At 39.9% G+C, this 18893-nt stretch overlaps 1 protein-coding gene and 1 long non-coding RNA gene across 2 annotated transcripts; one reads left to right on the forward strand and one right to left on the reverse strand.

Annotated features, from left to right (window-relative positions):
- Positions 1–4573: 4573 nt before the first annotated feature.
- Positions 4574–7193, reverse strand: LOC127375848 (uncharacterized). Its single transcript, XR_007887461.1, has 2 exons — positions 7154–7193; positions 4574–5444 (listed from the first exon to the last, which is right to left on the reverse strand). It is a non-coding gene; the product is annotated as an uncharacterized LOC127375848 (long non-coding RNA).
- A 49-nt stretch (positions 7194–7242) lies between these two features.
- On the forward strand, positions 7243–18715 carry ptar1 (protein prenyltransferase alpha subunit repeat containing 1). Its single transcript, XM_051422168.1, has 7 exons — positions 7243–7349; positions 11262–11431; positions 12667–12733; positions 12973–13077; positions 13331–13574; positions 13809–14161; positions 15539–18715. Exons 1-7 carry the CDS (start codon positions 7264–7266, stop codon positions 15921–15923), a joined length of 1410 nt encoding a protein of 469 aa, XP_051278128.1. The 5' UTR covers positions 7243–7263; the 3' UTR covers positions 15924–18715.
- Positions 18716–18893: the final 178 nt, after the last annotated feature.

An 18893-nucleotide genomic window follows, 5' to 3' on the forward strand; every position in this document is an offset into this window, starting at 1 on the left:
TTGATATGTGGACAGACACAGTGCTAAATAAAAAAGGTTAAATATGATCTCTGATAGGTCAGCATGAGCCAAACATCAGCAGTCTTAAAGCACTTTGCAATAAATAGAAGGATGATTCATGTGGGTTCACCCTCAACTACATCCCTGTATATTCCTCGATTTCCTGTTTTGAAAAGAGAATGATTTTTCCAGGGGATAAAACATCTAATGTGAAATATATGTGGGCCCTGCAGGATGTACCCAGAGCTTAGAACTCCACAGATGCCTCCTGTGGAAACATATTGCACATCTGGATATGGTTATATTCAAAAACATCACATCCCGTTACATATTACTACACGTCTGCTTCTGCTTACTGAGCAAAGTATGTGTTGCTTTTTTTATGCAATGATCATGATATAACAGATAAAGTAAAATGAAGACATAGTTTTTATCTTTTTCAGTACTGTGCCTACATTCTTAAAAGTTAGTAATAGCCCTCCTTTAAAGGACCGGTGTGTAGGATTTAGTGGCATCTAGTGGTGAGATGGCAGATTGCAACCAACTAAAACCCTCAACCAAGCCAATAGGAGAAACTATGGTGACTGCAAAACATGGCAGATCAACATGGTTGACTCATAGAATAAAATACAGATATCTGGTTGTGAGCCAGGGGAACATATGTGATTAATGATTGGTAATCTTCCTACTAGAAACTTCACTTGAGATATGTGGGGAAACTTCTACACCAAGAGTTTCTGTATGTGTAACAGCTTAGCAAATGGCAAGGTTAAACCCAGAATGACAAGTCAAAGATAAAACAGAGGCAGGCAGATAAAACAGGAAAACTTATCTGAAAAAGGGGTCAGGCAGGGAGTCTAATCAGGCAGTAGATCAAGAAGGCAAAGTCAGGTGGGCAGAACAAAATGGTGGATGATGCCTGCTGCCAAAGAGTCACTGATATGCTTCTCCATGGCCTTGGTCTTAGGGGTGGAAAGACAGTAGCGTCAGCCCTTGGGTGGAAATGAGCCAGGGAGGATGTCAATGGCGTGTTCATATGGGTGATGAGGAGGCAGCAATGTGGCATGAGCCTTGCTGAAAGCCATCAAAAAAGCCTTCAGATCTAGATATCCTGAAAGGTCTGTAACTCATACGAAGAAGAGTCACTGGGAGTGGGACACAGGGCAGATCTGAGACATACAGCATGACAATGGTGATACCATTGCAAGATGGCCCCTAGAGACCAGTCACGATGGGTGTTGTGTCATCTAAGCCAGGGATAACCCAAAATAACAGGTAGGTGGAAAGTGAGGGTCTCATGATGGTTACCTGACATGCCCAGATAGATGGGGACAGTTCTCCTTTTTGTCTTTATTTGCAATTTTGATTTTTTTTGCCTTTGTTAGCAACGCACATATTACATATGACAGAAATAAATTCCTCAACATCAAAAAAGATCACTGCCCACAAGTCTTACAGTAGGTTCATGGGAATCAGCATCATAAGCAACCTGTCATGGTCATCGCACATCTCCAATCTGGTAAAGAAAGCTCAAACTGCTTTATTTCTAAAGACAACTGACTAAGGACCCTGACTTCAAACAACATGGAATGTGCATAGCCCACGTCAGGAGGGCTTTGCAGCAGATGATTAAAACTACCCATAATCCATGACTTGAAATGGAGAGTCACTGGATCTGTTCTCAGAAGGATTATAAAACTTGCTGATGGCAGCTGGAGATCTCTTGAATCTCAGGTCCCTGCTACTCAGAATTTCCCAGAAGCTGTGCTCTGTGGGTAGAGGTGATTGAAAGTAGCTCATCTGGTCCCCACACTACATGGCATGGTATTTTAGGTGGTGTTCCAGATGGAGAGTACAATGCCACAACAGGTGCCTATGCCTATTGCAGCCTAGCACCAACTGGGAATAATGCTATCAGCTTTGTTTCTGGACATGACAAATAATAATGTTGGTTTTTATGGTCCTGGTAAATACATTGTGTTTTGTAGTGAAAGTGATGTGGAGAAAAGCCCTGAACCTGTGCTCAGTGACATGTCAGACCTGGAGTCTACTCATACACATCCCAGTCAAGCTACTAGCAATGAAGAAGCGTGTTCTCCCAAACCTGTTACACTCCTGGAGAGTTTCCGATGCCAAGTATGCCTGTTGCCAAGAGCAGCTCTAAACAACCTTTCAAAGCTTCATCCAAAGGTGGCCTCTGAGCATCTTGAAAGATAATGAAATGTCTACACTCTGCTTGAGCATTTGTGTTTGAGATGAGCCTGTTTTGATCTTGCTTGTTCATTCTTTTCCAGATCCCATGCATCTTCAGATTTGGCCTGACTTAAAAAAATAAGTTGCACTTCTGGTCTGATTTTCAGTTAGGTCTTTTTCCCATGTGGGGTCTACTGTCTGGTAAGCTAATGGTCTGGTTGGTCATAAAAAGATTAAAGGATAGTCTTAATAAGGATAGTATTAATTTTTCAAGTCTGTCTTAAGAACATAGTTGAGTACCCATATTTCCAATGTAAGCAGTTGGGGACAAAAGCAACACCACTCATTCTGTGCAAAATGCATTCCAAAGTTTATCTAAAGTAATAATAATAATAATAAGAAGAAGAAATAAAGCTCTAGCAGTCAGAGTTTGACAAATCAAGTGGATATCTTTTCATGTGAAATTCCCTTTTTGTCCTATCATCCCTTCACTGCAGCTTAGCCCATAAACTGTCCAATGTTGGAAGCTATCCACTTGACTATGACTAACACAGACTTCCTAAGAATCACACACACAATCACAAAACTTTGGAAAGCTTTATTCCATTGGAGGTAGGTTGGGGAGGAATCTTTTCATGGTCACTATGAACAGAGGAATATTTAAGTGAGCAAACTGTTTCAATGTGAACATGTGAGTATTAACACAGACTTGGAAGAAATGTAAACCTAAAGAATTTTGTTTTAGTTTAGCTTTAATACGTAAAAATGTAAACATGAATGTCTTGAAATCCCTTAAAATTTATGTTACTTAGTGTATTCATTCTGCAGAAATCCTACCTGTACGTTCAAGAAACTGTTAAGGTAAGTTACAAGTAACATTCAGTTGAGTACAGACTTCAGTGAACAATCATTTACACTTAATGGAACTTAAATCTTAAAGATCTGTGTAAAAGCTTAAAGTTAGCCTCAGAATTGCCAGGCACCCATTGTCCAGGCAATTTGAAAGAGGGAAGGCCCAAGGGATTAAAAGAATGCACTTCAGAGTTTAGAGATGCCACATAGCCAACAGTGAATTCAAGATTAGGGTGTGTGATCATAAATATAAACCATTATCTCAATCATTTAGGTATGCAAAGAAAGATACACTTACCTATGGTGGTCATATGGACCTATGGTAATGGCTTCAGATTGCCTTTAACTGAAAAAGTTTCAGAGTGAAAGCCAGTTTTAACATCTGTTAGACAGGATTGTATTTTGATTCCTTTTTGGAGTCAAATGAGAAATAGATCTGGGAGTCATCTGCATAAAAATGGAAACTGATGTGTGCTTATGAAAGATTTGACCAAGACGTAACACATGAATGGAGAATAACACAGGGCCAAGGACTGAGCCTTGAGGCTATGGCCTATATTAAAATTATTAATATGATCTGCCACCCATATGGTTAAAGGGGAACTTTGGCAGATTTTTACCCTAGTCTTGATCACTAGAGGTCACCGAGTACTGTCGATAGGAAAAAGAACGACCAGAATTGGTTCTAGCAAACTGGAGATCCTGCAGCTAATGGCCAGAGCTCCCAGTTAGTTATAATACACTTTTTGGGGGCATATCCTAATGAGTGCCTTTTGCTCCTCTTAACAGACACAAAATGCAATTAAAATGTCTGTGCAACATGATCAGGGCCCTTACGTGACAGCATGCCTTTTCAACTCATACGTTGTGCAGAAACCGTACAAAACAGTACTGTCGCCTACCTGTTTTTGCGACAAGGACACAATTCACACAAGGGGAGCGAGAGATGGGGTGAGTCTCCTTGAGCACAAACATACAGATACCAAACATGCTAAATGTGTCCTGGCTCATGCTACAGGAAAAGGTGCTGTAGGTCAGGGGGTCACCAGAATATTGTTTCCCCAATAAATCTGCCCCATAAGTGCCGTACTGCGTAGGGTAACCACTACATAGAAGTACAAGCAGGAGCGGAAGTGCAACACACTTGAACCTTTCAACCCAGAGTGCAGTAAAGCTTTTAGGAGATTTAGTGGAGTTACTCTGTAAGATTTAGCCTCTTGAGCATAAATGTACACTGTAAAACGTGATGAGTTAGTTCAACTCAAACTGTTTGAGAAACCAATTTAAAAACCATTACCTTAAACCATTTAAAGTTTATTCACTCAAACAACTAATGCATGAAAGATATTTGATTTGAGTAGAAGTAACTCAAGTATTTGTTATTAAGGTAACTTGGGTAAATTAAGTTAAATGTACCAATTACATTCAGTTACCAAACGGTATGGTCTACATACGTTTAGTACTAGACAGCAGCAGGGCGAAAGTAACCTAAGAAACAATGGTGGAATAAAAAAACAAAGCTGGGAAAGATGGTGTATTTCTTATTTAACCAATGCAAATTCAAATAAAAGTTACAAAACAATAACTGGGTAGAATAAGAAAAATAGATTTATGATGATGAGGGACATAAAAGACCATTTGTGTGTAATAAAACAGCAAGATTGCGCAACTAATCCTGTCCTTGATTAAGTGAACACATTTATGTAATTTTAACATTCTAACACTTTAATTTGAATTGTCTTTGGATTTAGCAGGTGATCTAAATCCAAATGTGTATTCTGGTGAAGACAATTTTAATTTTCAAACATTAACATAGTTTTGTACTGATTTTCATCGCTTACCACATTAGAAGGAAGCTGGTTAAATCAAAGGCTTTGATGGTTTCTGGCCAGTAAACAGTTGACTCCCCCACTGTGGTCCCCCCACATCAGCATAACACACTTTTTCCACAGATGCTCTCCATCTCTTATGTAACATTGTTTGAAAGTGAGGTTTCAGGCTCTACAGGTGGGGGAGTCAATGAGAGATGAGAGTCAAGTTGTTCCATTTGCTAAACAAATAGGATTCAGGATTGTTTCTTTTGGATATTTAATCACATCAGGGAGTTGTCTGTGTGTCTCAATGTTGCACGCACCAATCTATTTTCATTTTTATCATCAGTGAATGGGGGGTTCTTGGATCAGAAAACACTGCAAAGCAGGGTTTGCTTAAAAATAGATGAACAGCAGAGAAATGTCAGGAAGAGTGCATTATGTAGGACAAATAATGTGATGATGAGCTTCATACTGCATTGCTTTTGGACAAGATTCTCTGATTGCAAAAGGATCCTCATATGGTTTAAGGTTGCAATAGCCACATATCCCCCCCTTCTGGCAGATCTTCTTTGTGCTTTATGGTTCCTAGTAGAATGAGAACACAGACAAAGGCAGATAAATGACTGTAATGTAAATGAACATAGACACTTGCAATCACAATTATTAATATTGCTAAAAAGATGGGTTGCATTAGATTGAGTTGCTAGTGAGCTCCATTTATCAGCTTTAAAAGAGATATGACAGTCAGTGCTTTGATATCTGAGCCAGGCTGGATTACCAATCAAGCAAAGCAGGCAACTGCTTCAAGCCCCCAGACCTTCAGGAGCCCCAAAGGCCCCAGTTTCCCAGTGTGACCATTCATTTCTAGTACTTTGATTAATTTAAAACTTATTTTTGTACCATTAAAGCACAGTCTGGATTGCAATGATAAGGAAGTTCTGGCACCTAATCTTGAGGCCATGTCTTTTGGAGGGGCCCTGTGTTTTTTCTCTCTGTGTATTTCACTTGATAGCTGCATCATCAAGGAATCAAGGAAAGGTATTTATTATTGTACAACACAAGGTTGCATGAAATGAAAAATTTCAGTGTAACAAATGACAAACAAACACAAATGTAGTAACAAACAACAGTCACATAATGGACGAAAGGCATACTATTAAATGGAAACAAATAAATAATAATAATAATAATAATAATGATATTATCATGTAAAACATATTAATCAATGACTATTTTTAATTTTTTAGCATTATTATTATTATTATTATCACCATCATCGTAATCAGTAGTAGTAGTACTATATATGTATTCTATTGTATGTTATTATATATTACGATATACCTATATTATTTAATAATATTATTATTGTTACGTTTGATTATATATTATGTATACTGTGCTCATACTGTACTTTACTATACTACTATATATCCCATACTATATTATACTGCACTATACTACATGATGTTATAATAATGGTGACGACATAATTTTGCTCTACACATACTTTGCTGAGTTTGCAGCTACTAATGGCACCCCTATGTCACTTTGTTTTAGACAGTACTGTACTATTTGTTGCTACACCAGTAGCCAGTGTAGGCGTAGGTGTGTATTTGTACTGTCATTTCCTGTAATTTTGAGTTGAATTGCTCTTAGTTAATTTCTATTTCACTGTATTCCGATTTTAATTTATATGCATTTATTTTCGAATTTCCCCTATGGATCAATTAAGGATGAGCTTATCTTATTTTATCTTATCTCATCCGTTAGGAACAGTTTTTAGCCACAGGCCATCACTCTGATGAACAATTAACTCCAGACACACAGGGTCAGGAACCATCCCTTTTCAATAAACCTAGGACTCTAATATCTACTTTACCTGTAAACTATTTACTATTTATTTTTTTCAATGTTGAAATTCAGTTTTAAAAAAATAAAATAAATAATTGAAACACATGCTGTATTATATATATATATATTATACTGTAGGCCTATATACTGTCATATCCACATACTTCATGTGCATAACAATACCTGCACGTAAATATTTATTCCGACATCATGTGCACTTAGCTGTTTGTATAATTGTTCATCGTAGCAATGTCTGTTTATTTATGCATATTCTGTGTATGTACATTGAGAACAACGTAAAAACCGGACGATCCTAATTATCTTATCTATCCTGAACAAATGAACAATAAAATACCATTATTACATTTTACACAAAAACTATTTTGAAAAAGAAATAATTGACAAAATATTACATCACAACCACAAAAATGTTTCAACTATACCAATGAGCACTACGCAGGACCTTTGCCGATGGCCTCTCCGGGCTTCCGTAGTGTTGTTTTTTTTACCCGGAAAAAGTTCTTGGCCCATGTGACGTTTGGGGGCCGTAAAAATGGCGGAGTCGGAGGAGGAGGTGGACGTCTTGGTCCAGAGAGTTGTCAAAGACATCACTAACGCCTTCAAGAGAAACCCCAACATGTGAGTATGCTGACCGTGAACTCAGCGGACACAGCGGGGCGGCGTGTGCCACAACCCGCGGACCCGGGACCCGGGACCGAACCACAGCCTGAAGCAGCGGGTCTACTGTTTGGGCTTGGACTATTACCTGGAATAAAAGCGGTCTGGGCAAAGTTGACACTTGTGCCAACTAGCTTAGCTGTTTGTTTATTCTGTCAAATAGAATAGATGGAAGGGTTCCTTAGAAACACTCTGAAGATAATATTTTCTTCCTTATGTAACAATATATATATTTAGTTAGTTATGTTAGCCCTGTGAGACGGTCAGGCGGCTGTCAGGACCGGGCCGGTAACGTTAGCTCATTAACGGTGTCATTAATTCATTTAGTAGCTAACGTTAGTCTTATATGTTTGTATCTGTAATTTCTTTAGCTACTATTTCCAGTGCATCCATGTAATGGAGGTCCTTAGGCTGTTATCAGAGGTGCACCGGCGTCAGCTGGCAGGGTTAGCATATGCTATGCTTTCAGCAGGCATTAGCTGCTCATCTGTTTATACTGTAAGTAACACATTAAACAGTTTAGTGTCAGATAGTGGCAACAATGGTGTCAAAGTGCTCTCATCATCAATATTATCAACTACACAAACATTAGTATACGTAAAATCTAGTGCAGCTCAACTCAGCTTTATTTATACAGCACCTTTCATACAAACACACAGCTCAGAGTGCTTCACATAGCAAACCATAAATAAAACTGTGCAAGGCTTACAATGAATACAATAAAAACAGTGTAAAACATCAAATAATAAAATACATTACTATAAATATCTTTGTGAAAATAAACACCAGGGAGGCAAAAACTAAGGCTATAGCATTATCCGTGCTAATATTCAGAGGCAGGGAGTTCCACAGTTTAGGGGCATACAAACAGAATCACTCTCTCCAGTACCTTCATGGGAACACATAAGGAACATTTTAAAGAAAAGCAGCAGGAACTTTAGTGATCTATCTGGAACATAAAATTAAAGAAAGTCTTTTACATATGGAGGAGTAAGGTCATTTTAAAGTTTGAAATAAATAAAAGAACTTTAATGTGATCCATTTTCTGGTGCTGGTAAAGACTGGTCGCAGCATTCTATATATATAGCTTTACTGAGAGAGAGAGAGAGAGAGAGAGAGAGAGAAGGAGCTGCCGCACTCAACACACCAGTCCTGGGAACAAAATGCCAATAAGAGTAATTTATTTAGGAGCAAAAGATACAGACAACAGAAAGGAACAGTGAGCAGAATACAGACAGTTCATTCAGGTAACTCTCACACAAAGGCTGCACCAAAGCCAGAGGAACTCCCTCCAGGCAGCAACAAGAACAGGAACAATTTTATTTTATACTTTTTATTGTGTACAAATAAAAACATTAAGGAAGAGCTTTGATGCAGGCATTTTGTTTCTTAATGCAATGCAGAGCTATTCAACTGCCAAGCATTGGATTGGTTTTAATAACTTTAATTTAGGCCTACTTGAAGTGAGCACTGTGCACCTGTATTGTCCCCAAAAATCGGATCAGGACTCTGTATGAACAGATAGTCAATGTTAAATGACTTGGTTGGGTTCGAGGAGAAAAAAAACTTCTGCAATTTGGATATTGCACTTGGCCATATTGTGATATTTTGTTGAATGGTGCAGGCGTAATGAAGGTGGAGTTCTCCAGGGCTGATGTATTGGACTGGGTTTGGGTTAGCGAAAGCATTGTGACTGCTGAATTTGCACCCGCGGTTCAGGCTTGGGAGCATGCTGTTATTCAAATCCCGGTGCAGGCCACACATCTGAAAGACTTCAGACCATCTGAAAAGATAAATCTTGGTCTTCTTCCAAGCAGCCCATGTTTAACTTTGTGCTAAGTGAACCACACACCAGCCACGTGACAGTGTGAAGTGTGCCAAGTTGTCATAAGTTTCTCAGACCCAATTCCTAAATGAGCGACAACATTATTGAATCTTACAAAAATCTGTTGCAGCACGAGATCACATATACTTTACAATATATACATTCTTTTGGACATTTTGAAATGTGATTAAAAACACAAAATAAGCATTTGAATCGATGTGATGTTCTCCTGTTCGACCCTTTCAACCTCAAGAAGCTGCTTATAGGTAGTGAAAATGGCAGAGTTGCATTGAACCTTCATCTTTCTAAATCTACTCAGATTCAGTTAGAATATTCAGTTGGGATGCACGATGTGGATTTATTTTTCAGCCGATATGATGCCCAATAATTACCTTCTTCTTATGGCCAATACCGATAAAATAACCGATAATTTCACATTTTAAAAAGAAGTTCATAACCTGTAGTTTTTATAAACCTCAGGGTAAGAAAGTCTATGGTGTGGTGAGCAAGGATGATCATTTAATATTCCATGGCTCTGTTCTAACTGACATCCCAACAGTTCTGACTCCTTTTTCTAGTAAAGTTGAAGCCAATCAGTTGTCTTGTTGTTCAAACTATTCATCCTGGCAGTGAAGGGGTTGTAGCGCTCCATTAAAATAAAAAATGTAATCCACACACAGTTACTGAGGACCGAGCAGGGCAGGGACTGGCAGATATCCTGGGGGTCTCGGGGGTCACACTGGAGTACCGAACAACTCACGGATAGAGATGTCATATTCACCGGGTTCATCTCGGCTGTCTGTCCCAGAATCCCGGTTCAGTGCGGCCCATTAAGATGTATTAATATGTTAAAATACCATAGTCACACAAACTAATGGAGGCAGCAGTAGAGGAGCGACACCTGTGTTTTCGTGGGCTTTGAAGAGAACATAGATATAACAGCTTCAGGTCCCCTTCTGCAAATCCCACATAGCAGCCTGTGGGACAGTCTTTATCAATTGTATCATGTAAATCAGGGTGAGAAACATTCAATCAACAGGTCCGCCATGCTCTGCACAATGTGTCAGAAAAGATTATGCTGCTTCGTCCCTGCGTAATATTCACCTTCTACATGAAAGTACTCATGACGAAAACAACAGTTCAAAAATATATAGTGACTTATAAATGAGTAGAACAAAAAAACGCCCCTGTTGTGTAAAGGCCTAGACTAGGACGAGACTTCGCTGCAATTGGGTAATGCAAGCTGACATTGTGTCTCTGCTTGCATATAATAATGTACTGATTCATTTTCAAGACTCTCCAGACATACACACTATGCTTCAGAATTACGCCTGCTCCAATGGTACACAGAATTCACTGTTCAGTTTGTACCTCTGTTTTACCTCAGATACTGGGACGTACCTTTCAGTCTGTTTTTGTCTTGTTACACTAATCAACATATGTGGGAGATGACGTTGTAAACGACATGTTCACAGGCGAAGCTGACGAGCATGCTACAGCTAATGGACAGCAACTGGTGTGCTCCCAAAATGTTCTGGGTGAAACACACAGTCTAGAATTTCTGTTCCATGCGTGGGAGCAGTAGACATAAACAGACTCATTTGGCTGTAGCGAACTGAGGAAGTGGCATACTGAACCAAACGTCATGTTCAGTACAACTACATGTACCGTTACACCCCTAATTAATACGATACAGTCTGACTGTATGAGGCCTATCTCGCACAGTGTGAAATCATAAGACATATAACTGTAAGACTGCTGTTATCACAGTGTGAAAGGGCCTTAAGAACAAGACAAGTATTAGTCAAAAAACAACAACAAAAAAAGCATTCCAAGAAGACATTACTATGAAGCTATATCCTGAAGTACAGAGCCAGCTGTCAGGGCTTAGAAGCCAAGACACAGAGCCATTTATTTTCCTAGTTCAATTAAGATATTCCCGAGAATGTGCGATACCACGAGGGCAGCCACACGATGCGTTGTCAGAACGATTCTTCCATGTCCATATACAAACTCCTTCAGCCCTCGCTCTGTGTCTGCTCCCTCAGTGATGAGATTGGTGTGATCCCGTGTCCAGAGGCCCGCTACAACCGCAGTCCCATTGTGTTGGTGGAGAACAAGCTGGGTGTTGAAAGCTGGTGTGTCAAGTTCCTGCTGCCATATGTCCACAACAAGCTGCTGCTCTACCGCCAGCGCAAACACTGGCTGGACAGGGAAGGTAAATATGGGGTGATGAGTACGTTTTATACTGATGTAGTGTATTTCCTGTGAAATGTATGCCTTCTTTTGGTCAGAATATATGTGTATCACATGTACTGGAAGCATGTTTTTATTTTCTTATTTAACTTCACAACTGCAGCACGAGTAAGATGTAAGGTATATCGATGCATGGATACAGTCCCTTCTGGGTTTTTTAGGCCGGGGGCGGGGGGTTGTTGCAGCCAAATTGTGATGCATATTGCATATTTTTGCAAGCAGAAAGTGAAACTTGCTGAAATTGCTGTGATTTTATAAATCTTAATATAAATTCAGCTGTTGTTGTTGTGGTGAGAATGCAACTGCACTGCTTGGACAGGGTCAAAGTGACTTTGGTGACTCAGTGAGTGATTGGTCGAAAAAAGTTGCGCTGTTTAGACAAAATTGCAGGGACACGCAGAATTCACAGGGATTGGTCGCAGTTTCATTAATTGTTGCGATTGAAACGTCACAACTTCCTGGAAGGACGGAATGGGATGTGACGACAATGTCTAGCTGCTTACATCTTTCTCCCTCCCAGCTCTACCTGTAGTTAATGAGTATAATTTGTTTTAACAAGTTTCCTATAACTGATGCCCAGAACATGTTTGTTACTTGCAGAAGCCTCAGGTACCTGCCAATACCATGACAATGAAACTCATTTGAACAATGTTTTATCATACTGTATGTTTGGATTTGTGTCTTAAATGTGTGTGTCGGCCCAGAAAGTCATTTATATGCAGAGATAAAATCCAGTTTTATTTTATTGGTTTTTAAAATGTAATTCACTTTTTTCAATAGGTTTTCAAGTAGCCAGTGAAGATTGTGTCCTGGTGATATGTTTTCCTTATCAAAGGCTGTTTCTCTTCCGGCAGCCCACACTGGCTGACCTTTTCTCTTTAATGTGATTAATGAAATGTTGACAGACCTTGCCACATTTTTCTTCTATTGGCTAACTGAGTGTTGGGCAGATTGAGTCAGTGGTTTAAATACGTCCTGAGGCTATTACGTCAAGGATTCAAATCATCAGACAAGGAGCCGACAATTTAAATTTCATGTTCAAAGCCAAGCCGCATTTTGTATTATTATTTTTGTATTCTTCTGCTGTGTCAGTGTACACAGAACAGCACAGAATAACAGTGCCAAAGGCTACGTAACTTTACAAGCCCAGTCTGGTCTCAAAACTGCCTAACCAAGTAAAGTTTGTGTGCCCCTCAGCTTTGGTGGATATCACCTGCACTCTGTTGCTGCTTAACCCGGACTTCACCACCGCATGGAATGTCAGGTACAGATACACCTAGTCATAGCAGCCAGCTACTACACAACTGCAGAAACATTTGTTCTTATGAATGTTCATTGTTTATGCCCCCTTCTCTACTGCTGAGCATAGTGAGACTGCTGTGAAGCTTCTATGAAAAATACATATCACCTGCACACCAGTGTGGCTAAAGCATAGTATACATACCTTGTGGCCATAGTCTGCTTTGTAAGTTTATGGTAATGCATGGTTGATTGTTGTTGCAGGAAGGAGCTCCTGCAGTGCGGAGTGCTTAACCCAGAGAAGGACCTCTACCTGGGAAAGCTGGCCCTCACCAAATTCCCCAAGAGCCCAGAGACATGGATACACCGGTAAGACTTAGCTTAGCATAAAGCTTTTAGCTATTAGGGGCCAAAATCCTATGGCTAGTCTAGCAAAGAATTATGTTATGTTGTTGCCAAGCAACCTCATCATTATATAGAAAAATTATGGGTTGATGAGTGTACTTTACTCTGCCTCCATCAAAGTGGACAAACCTGACACATGTACATTCCTGAATCTCACATTTCTGACATCAATCAGACGATTGTTGATTCTAACCCAGCAGTTGTTATCTCCCCGCAGACGCTGGGTGCTGCAGCAGATCCTGCGTCAGTTCTCTGCTGTGGGCTGCAGCAGGAAGCAGCAGCAGGGCGAAGCAGAGCAGGCTGATGCAGAGAGGAGCCAGCAGCTCAGTGACCATCTGGCCAGGACGCTCCACCAAGAGATGAAGGTGTGCTCTGATGCTGCCTGTCGATATCCCAGCAACTACAACGCCTGGTCCCACCGCATCTGGGTGCTGCAGCACATGGCCATGGGCAACGTCAAGGTGGGACGAAGAATACATTATCTTTATTTGCTAAGTACAGTATTTAATTAATTAAGAACTGCTTATAATTCTAAGTACAACTACTGTACATAGCCATTTACTTTCACAACAATTGCTCAACTTGGTGTATTACCGGGACATTGTGATTAAGATGACCTTATGGTTAGGTTGAGAACGTGACAATCTCCTTTTAATATTAGTCTTCTGTGTGCTCACTGCCATGTTTCCTCATAGGTTTTCCATGATGAGCTGTCCTCTATGCGCCTGTGGGTGTCCATGCATGTGTCTGACCACAGCGGCTTCCACTACCGCCAGTTTCTGCTCAAGGAGCTGATCACTGAGCTCTCCCAGACTCCGGCTTCCACCACCACTTCACCCCAGCACCGGCCCAGCACAGTCCCCAGCGGCAGTCCCCACCATCACAGCCACACCCATGCTAACGGGGAGCTATCAGGTGCAGAGGCAGCGGGTGAGGAGGAGAGGCAGCTGGGCTTCACCACAGTCCTTCAACTCTTCCACCAGGAGATGGAGCTCTGCACAGACCTAATCCAGTCTTTCCCTGGACACGAAACACTCTGGAGTCACAGGTAAGGCCACAGAGGTAAACACAAAACAAGACATTTGTCATTTAGTAAGACCATCTGCTTAACCTTAATATAGCAGTAAAACATTCATGTAAAAACATCATATATAACAGTAAAACACTGACAGGGAACATTTTACTGCACTATGACTTCTAGATCCCAGTGTGTGAGGGGTAGTTAGATCTTATTATTATTCTAGAATGCAGAATTTGTACAGCAGTATTTTCACTTTGGGATTGGTTGGGACTGAAGTAACGTTTCATAAACAGCGACGTTCAATTTATTTTCTGTGGCAGCACACAGTAACTATTCTACTGCAACCTGAGCTCATCTACACACTTCCTGTCTGACTGAAGTAACCAAACTACCCCTCTGTCAACGTTACACCAAAGATGCTCACAGTGTTAACTTTTAGAATGTCTCTGTGGGAGCCTTGTATATACTGTCAATGAACGCAGTGCTACTGTTGATGTCCACACTCCGGGCCCTCCATGACATTGGCAATTTGGTCGTGGTATAATTCCTACCCTGCTATTATACTGCAACCTTAGTTTATCTACAGACTTTATGGCTGAACAACTAAAAGTAACTACCCCTCACACATTAGGAAATACTCATACACACCCATCACTCCAATTCCTTTATTTGAACTAATCACTGAACTGCCTTCTTCAGGCACCGTAAGGCAGGTTTCCAGAGAGAAACTCTTGTATTCTGTGCCAGAAGACAGATCAGAACTAAGGGCCAAATCATCAGAGAAGTTCATTTCATCTGTTTCCCAAGCATCAATGTATACTGTTTAGTTCATTGGTCACATGACCTTAATGTCTGATACCTTAGTTGACCCTTTGCAGTTGAACTTGGAATGTCCAAGGTGTGACAATGGCTGTGGGTAAACACTAATATTCTGGTTACTCTGGGACAGTCCAGAGCTGTTAGGGTTTTCTGGCTCAATATGCTTTGTCCTGAATAACAGCTAAAAAAGGTTAATAGTCAGTCAGAGATAAGATATGATGAGACTTGCTCTTCTTCTTTAATCTGGTTAAATGGAGTGTTGTGATCAACTTCATGTTATTAGATAATAACATGAAAACGTTTTATTATCATTAAAAAATGGGAAAATAGATAATATGAATGCTAGTGGCATAATAGCCTCAACTTTATTATAAACTATATGGCAAAAAGTATGTGGGCACCCAATATTATACTTATTTTGTGACTGTGGAACTCAGGAGCTTAACCCAATCCATGAAAAACAGCACTACACCAAAAGTTCAACACAGTACGTAAAAAGTTGTGCCCACATACTCTACTTACAGGGAAATTGTACAGTACACGTCAATAATAAAGGTGATGGATGTATGTTTCCATACCTTCCAGGCGGCATGTCTTCTACTTGTGGCACCACTGGAGGAGGGAACACCAGCACCACTGCAGCAACAACGTAGGCAGCGAGTCGGTCCACCTTAACGACAGCGAGCCAGGCCCGCAGAAGGACAGCGCTCAGAGCTGCTCAGGCCGGGGGGAGAGTGTGAATGGACAGAGGCAGGCTGGTGAAGCTATGGAGGTAGACGGGGCGTCCTTGCCAAACCCACATGACAGCAAGAGACTGAAGAGAGGAGTCCTGCTGCCAGACCCCCCCGCCCTCCCCTCGGAGTACAGCTTTGTGAGCAGTATCCTGGACAACGGCTGTAACCCCGAGCAGAGACGTTTTGCCCTGGCGTATAGGAAGTGGTTAGACACTGTCATTGGTCAGCAGCCTTGAGAGAACAGTTAGCCCCATCCTTTCTCAATATTGAAGTTGCCTTTAGTCACAGATTTAGGATCAGCTTGCCTACCTGTAGTGCTGACTTTAACTTATAGTACTTCAGATGCAGTGATGACTTTAGAAACCAGTCATGGGGCAGCCTGGTTACTGTCCCATCCTCCTGACAGTGAGTGAGAGGATGGGGTCTCTAGTCCGTTCTTCCTTGGAAACATCTGGATTCCCTCGAGCTTCACCTGAGCCAGCACCCCTTCAGAATGGAAATCTGCACACATAGAGCCTATTGGCTCTGTGTGTGTGTCAGTAGATTATGTTCTTATTTCAGGTGTCTCAATGCCTCAGGTCAAATTTCCACATCTTTTTTTTTTTTTTTTTTAATTCTTCATTGCCAGTTTGGCGTTTGCCTGCATATCATTTCTGTTTCAGCAAAGAAACTTAACGAAGCTGCCACAGGAGAAGGAATATTGTCTTTGCAGAGGTGAGAGCAGAGCTGAATTTACACCCAGTCTGACTCGCTAAAAATCCCACTTGTTGGACCTGATTGTATGAAATGCCAAAAACGCCAATATACTGAGATAATCATATGGATAACATAATGATGACATAATTGGATAATACGTTAAAACTCAATTAATTATAAAACGTTACTTCATTACTCTTTACTATTACTGTTATTTTCATAGAAAGACTCTCAAAAGTCTGTTTAATCAATCGATTGGCTGAAAGCTAATGGGGTGGCTACAGCTCATGTAAAATGCCATTATGAAATTAAAATAAGGCACTTTAATACAGCTATAATGTAAGGAAAATTAACTTTAATTCAAATTGTTACAAGTGATTAAATATAATTTGTCATTAATATGTTAAGTTTTAAGAATTTGCACTATTCGTATGTTTCACAACGTCCAGTAAAAAGTACTCAGAATAAAACAGAATGATGGTAGCTCTGATTATATGTCCTTCTGACAATACTGAAAGACTTTTTTTCGGCTTCACGCTCACTCTTCTTTAGATGAATGTGTTCAAATTCACTCAATCTCACTTGTTGCAATGGCAGTTTTTAAGCACAGCCAGACTCCTGTTTTTCTTTGAGGTTCCTTAGATTTCCATTCTGAAGGTGGTAACATTTATTAACTGTGTCATTCTTTCTTTTCTTCTGTTGGTCCTTGTTTGCTGTTCCTGGTGGATTTCTACCCTCTAATATTACTGGTGAATATAGTCAGTAAGTCCTAACTATGTAGCTAAGTTACAGTAGCTTGCAACAGAAAGCCAAAAAGCTAGTTGTTAGCTAAAAGTTGTTTTACCAAGTGAAACGTTAGTCATAGCTAACTTGCAAGTCTTACCTTCTGCCAACCCGAAGCATTAAATACATAAGTGGAGAAATGTTTAGCGGTACTGATGTTTGACTTTGAAGGACAGAGTGCTAGGGAGTTTCCGTGACATTTACTGGTGCTACATGTTGCCGTTACTACAACTACTTCATCTGTTACAGGGATGTAGTGTGCAACAGGTCAGAAAACTGAACAGCACTTTGGACTATTTGATGATAATAGGCAATCATTGTTTTGTGAGATATCACTGCTAAATGACAATATTACAATTTTATTTTTTTTGAAATATTGTCTTTTATTTTGCACCAGGCTAGTTAACAGTAGCTGTTCTACGTCACTACCTTGTATAAAAATAGACATGACATCAAAAAGTCAAAATCTACATTACATCTTTGTGTTAAGGAATAATTTATAGCATACTCTAAACACAGTTCAACCCTTCAGTAATGTAGAAGGTGAAAATGATAGCTGTTCCCACTACATTGTCTTATCTATATATATTGATAAGGGAAGAATGGTATTCTTAAATTTGACTAACACATCTGAGGTCACCTGTATTCCAGATAGTTGCCTAGAAAATCTAATGGATTGCACTTTGAATAGGATCCATCTTTTTATTTCCCAATGATGTTATAGGTCATTGTTACTAGTTGTTTAGCTCTGTCATTGGCATATCGGTACACAAGTGAACAAATACATGAATTTACACAGAGGACATTGTTGTTCCATCAGTGCAGTGCACATTAGCATTCACTACATGTACTATGTGATCACAAATGTGGCACAAGCATTTGCATCCCAGTGGCCCCCTGATGCAGTTTGGATGCCATCACATCTGTATATAAAGATTTGATTGGATTTCCTACGTTCTTCTTAAAGACAAAATGGCGGATTTTAGGAGAAAAAGAAATGCTGCATTTGGTTTCAGTGGCCACCGTGTGCACAGGCTGGCTAGTCAAAATTGCCTAGCTCCCTATTGATTGTCTCCATGTGCTTCCATTTAACCCTTACCATATTGTACTTAGCTTCTCTTAGAAACACACAATGTAAGCGTTATGGAGTAAGATGCTTTATCACCTCAAATCACTGTGTACATGATCATAGATAATCTTGAAAATAGTATTTTTGAGCCATGTATTCTTTAGGTTTGTTCATCAAGAATGGGTGCATATCAGAACTGTATGGTGGGCATATTTTAACATCCTTGCAGACCTAGAACACAAACTTTGAATACAAGACTATCTATGCAGAAATGTTTTTTAAAGGTTCAACAAGCTTTTAAAAAAGAATAATGTAGCTTCTGTTTTTCTAATTTATTGTTAAGTTGGAGGGTATGTCTTTAATGAATAACCCCTAGCATCTCATTAATTTTCTATTTATTTATAGGGTTAAAGTATTTTACCTTCATTTTCAGTGTTTTGTCATCTGCACACCAAGAAAATAAAGCTCATCCGGGATAAATGTTTTTTTTACCTGTTGTTGAGTCTTGCATGTGTGGCTGTCTGGATCACTTGATGAACTACTGCACTGATGCATAAAACTTCCAGAACTGAAGACTTGAGCTACCCCCTGAGAAAGGAGCCAGGATTTTAGCTTCTCTCTCGGCTTGTTTCTTCATTTTTTACTACCTTAAAATGTG

This window comes from Dicentrarchus labrax, unplaced genomic scaffold, assembly GCF_905237075.1.
Source record: "Dicentrarchus labrax unplaced genomic scaffold, dlabrax2021, whole genome shotgun sequence".
Classification (NCBI taxonomy): domain Eukaryota; kingdom Metazoa; phylum Chordata; class Actinopteri; family Moronidae; genus Dicentrarchus; species Dicentrarchus labrax.

Bases quoted from the DNA above. Each gene is read 5' to 3' on its own strand.
- ptar1 (XM_051422168.1), top strand. From the start codon at position 7,264: ATGGCGGAGTCGGAGGAGGAGGTGGACGTCTTGGTCCAGAGAGTTGTC. The intron at 11,432-12,666 runs GTAAATATGGGG...TGTGCCCCTCAG, and splicing joins ACACTGGCTGGACAGGGAAG to CTTTGGTGGATATCACCTGC. The intron at 13,575-13,808 runs GTGGGACGAAGA...GTTTCCTCATAG, and splicing joins TGGCCATGGGCAACGTCAAG to GTTTTCCATGATGAGCTGTC.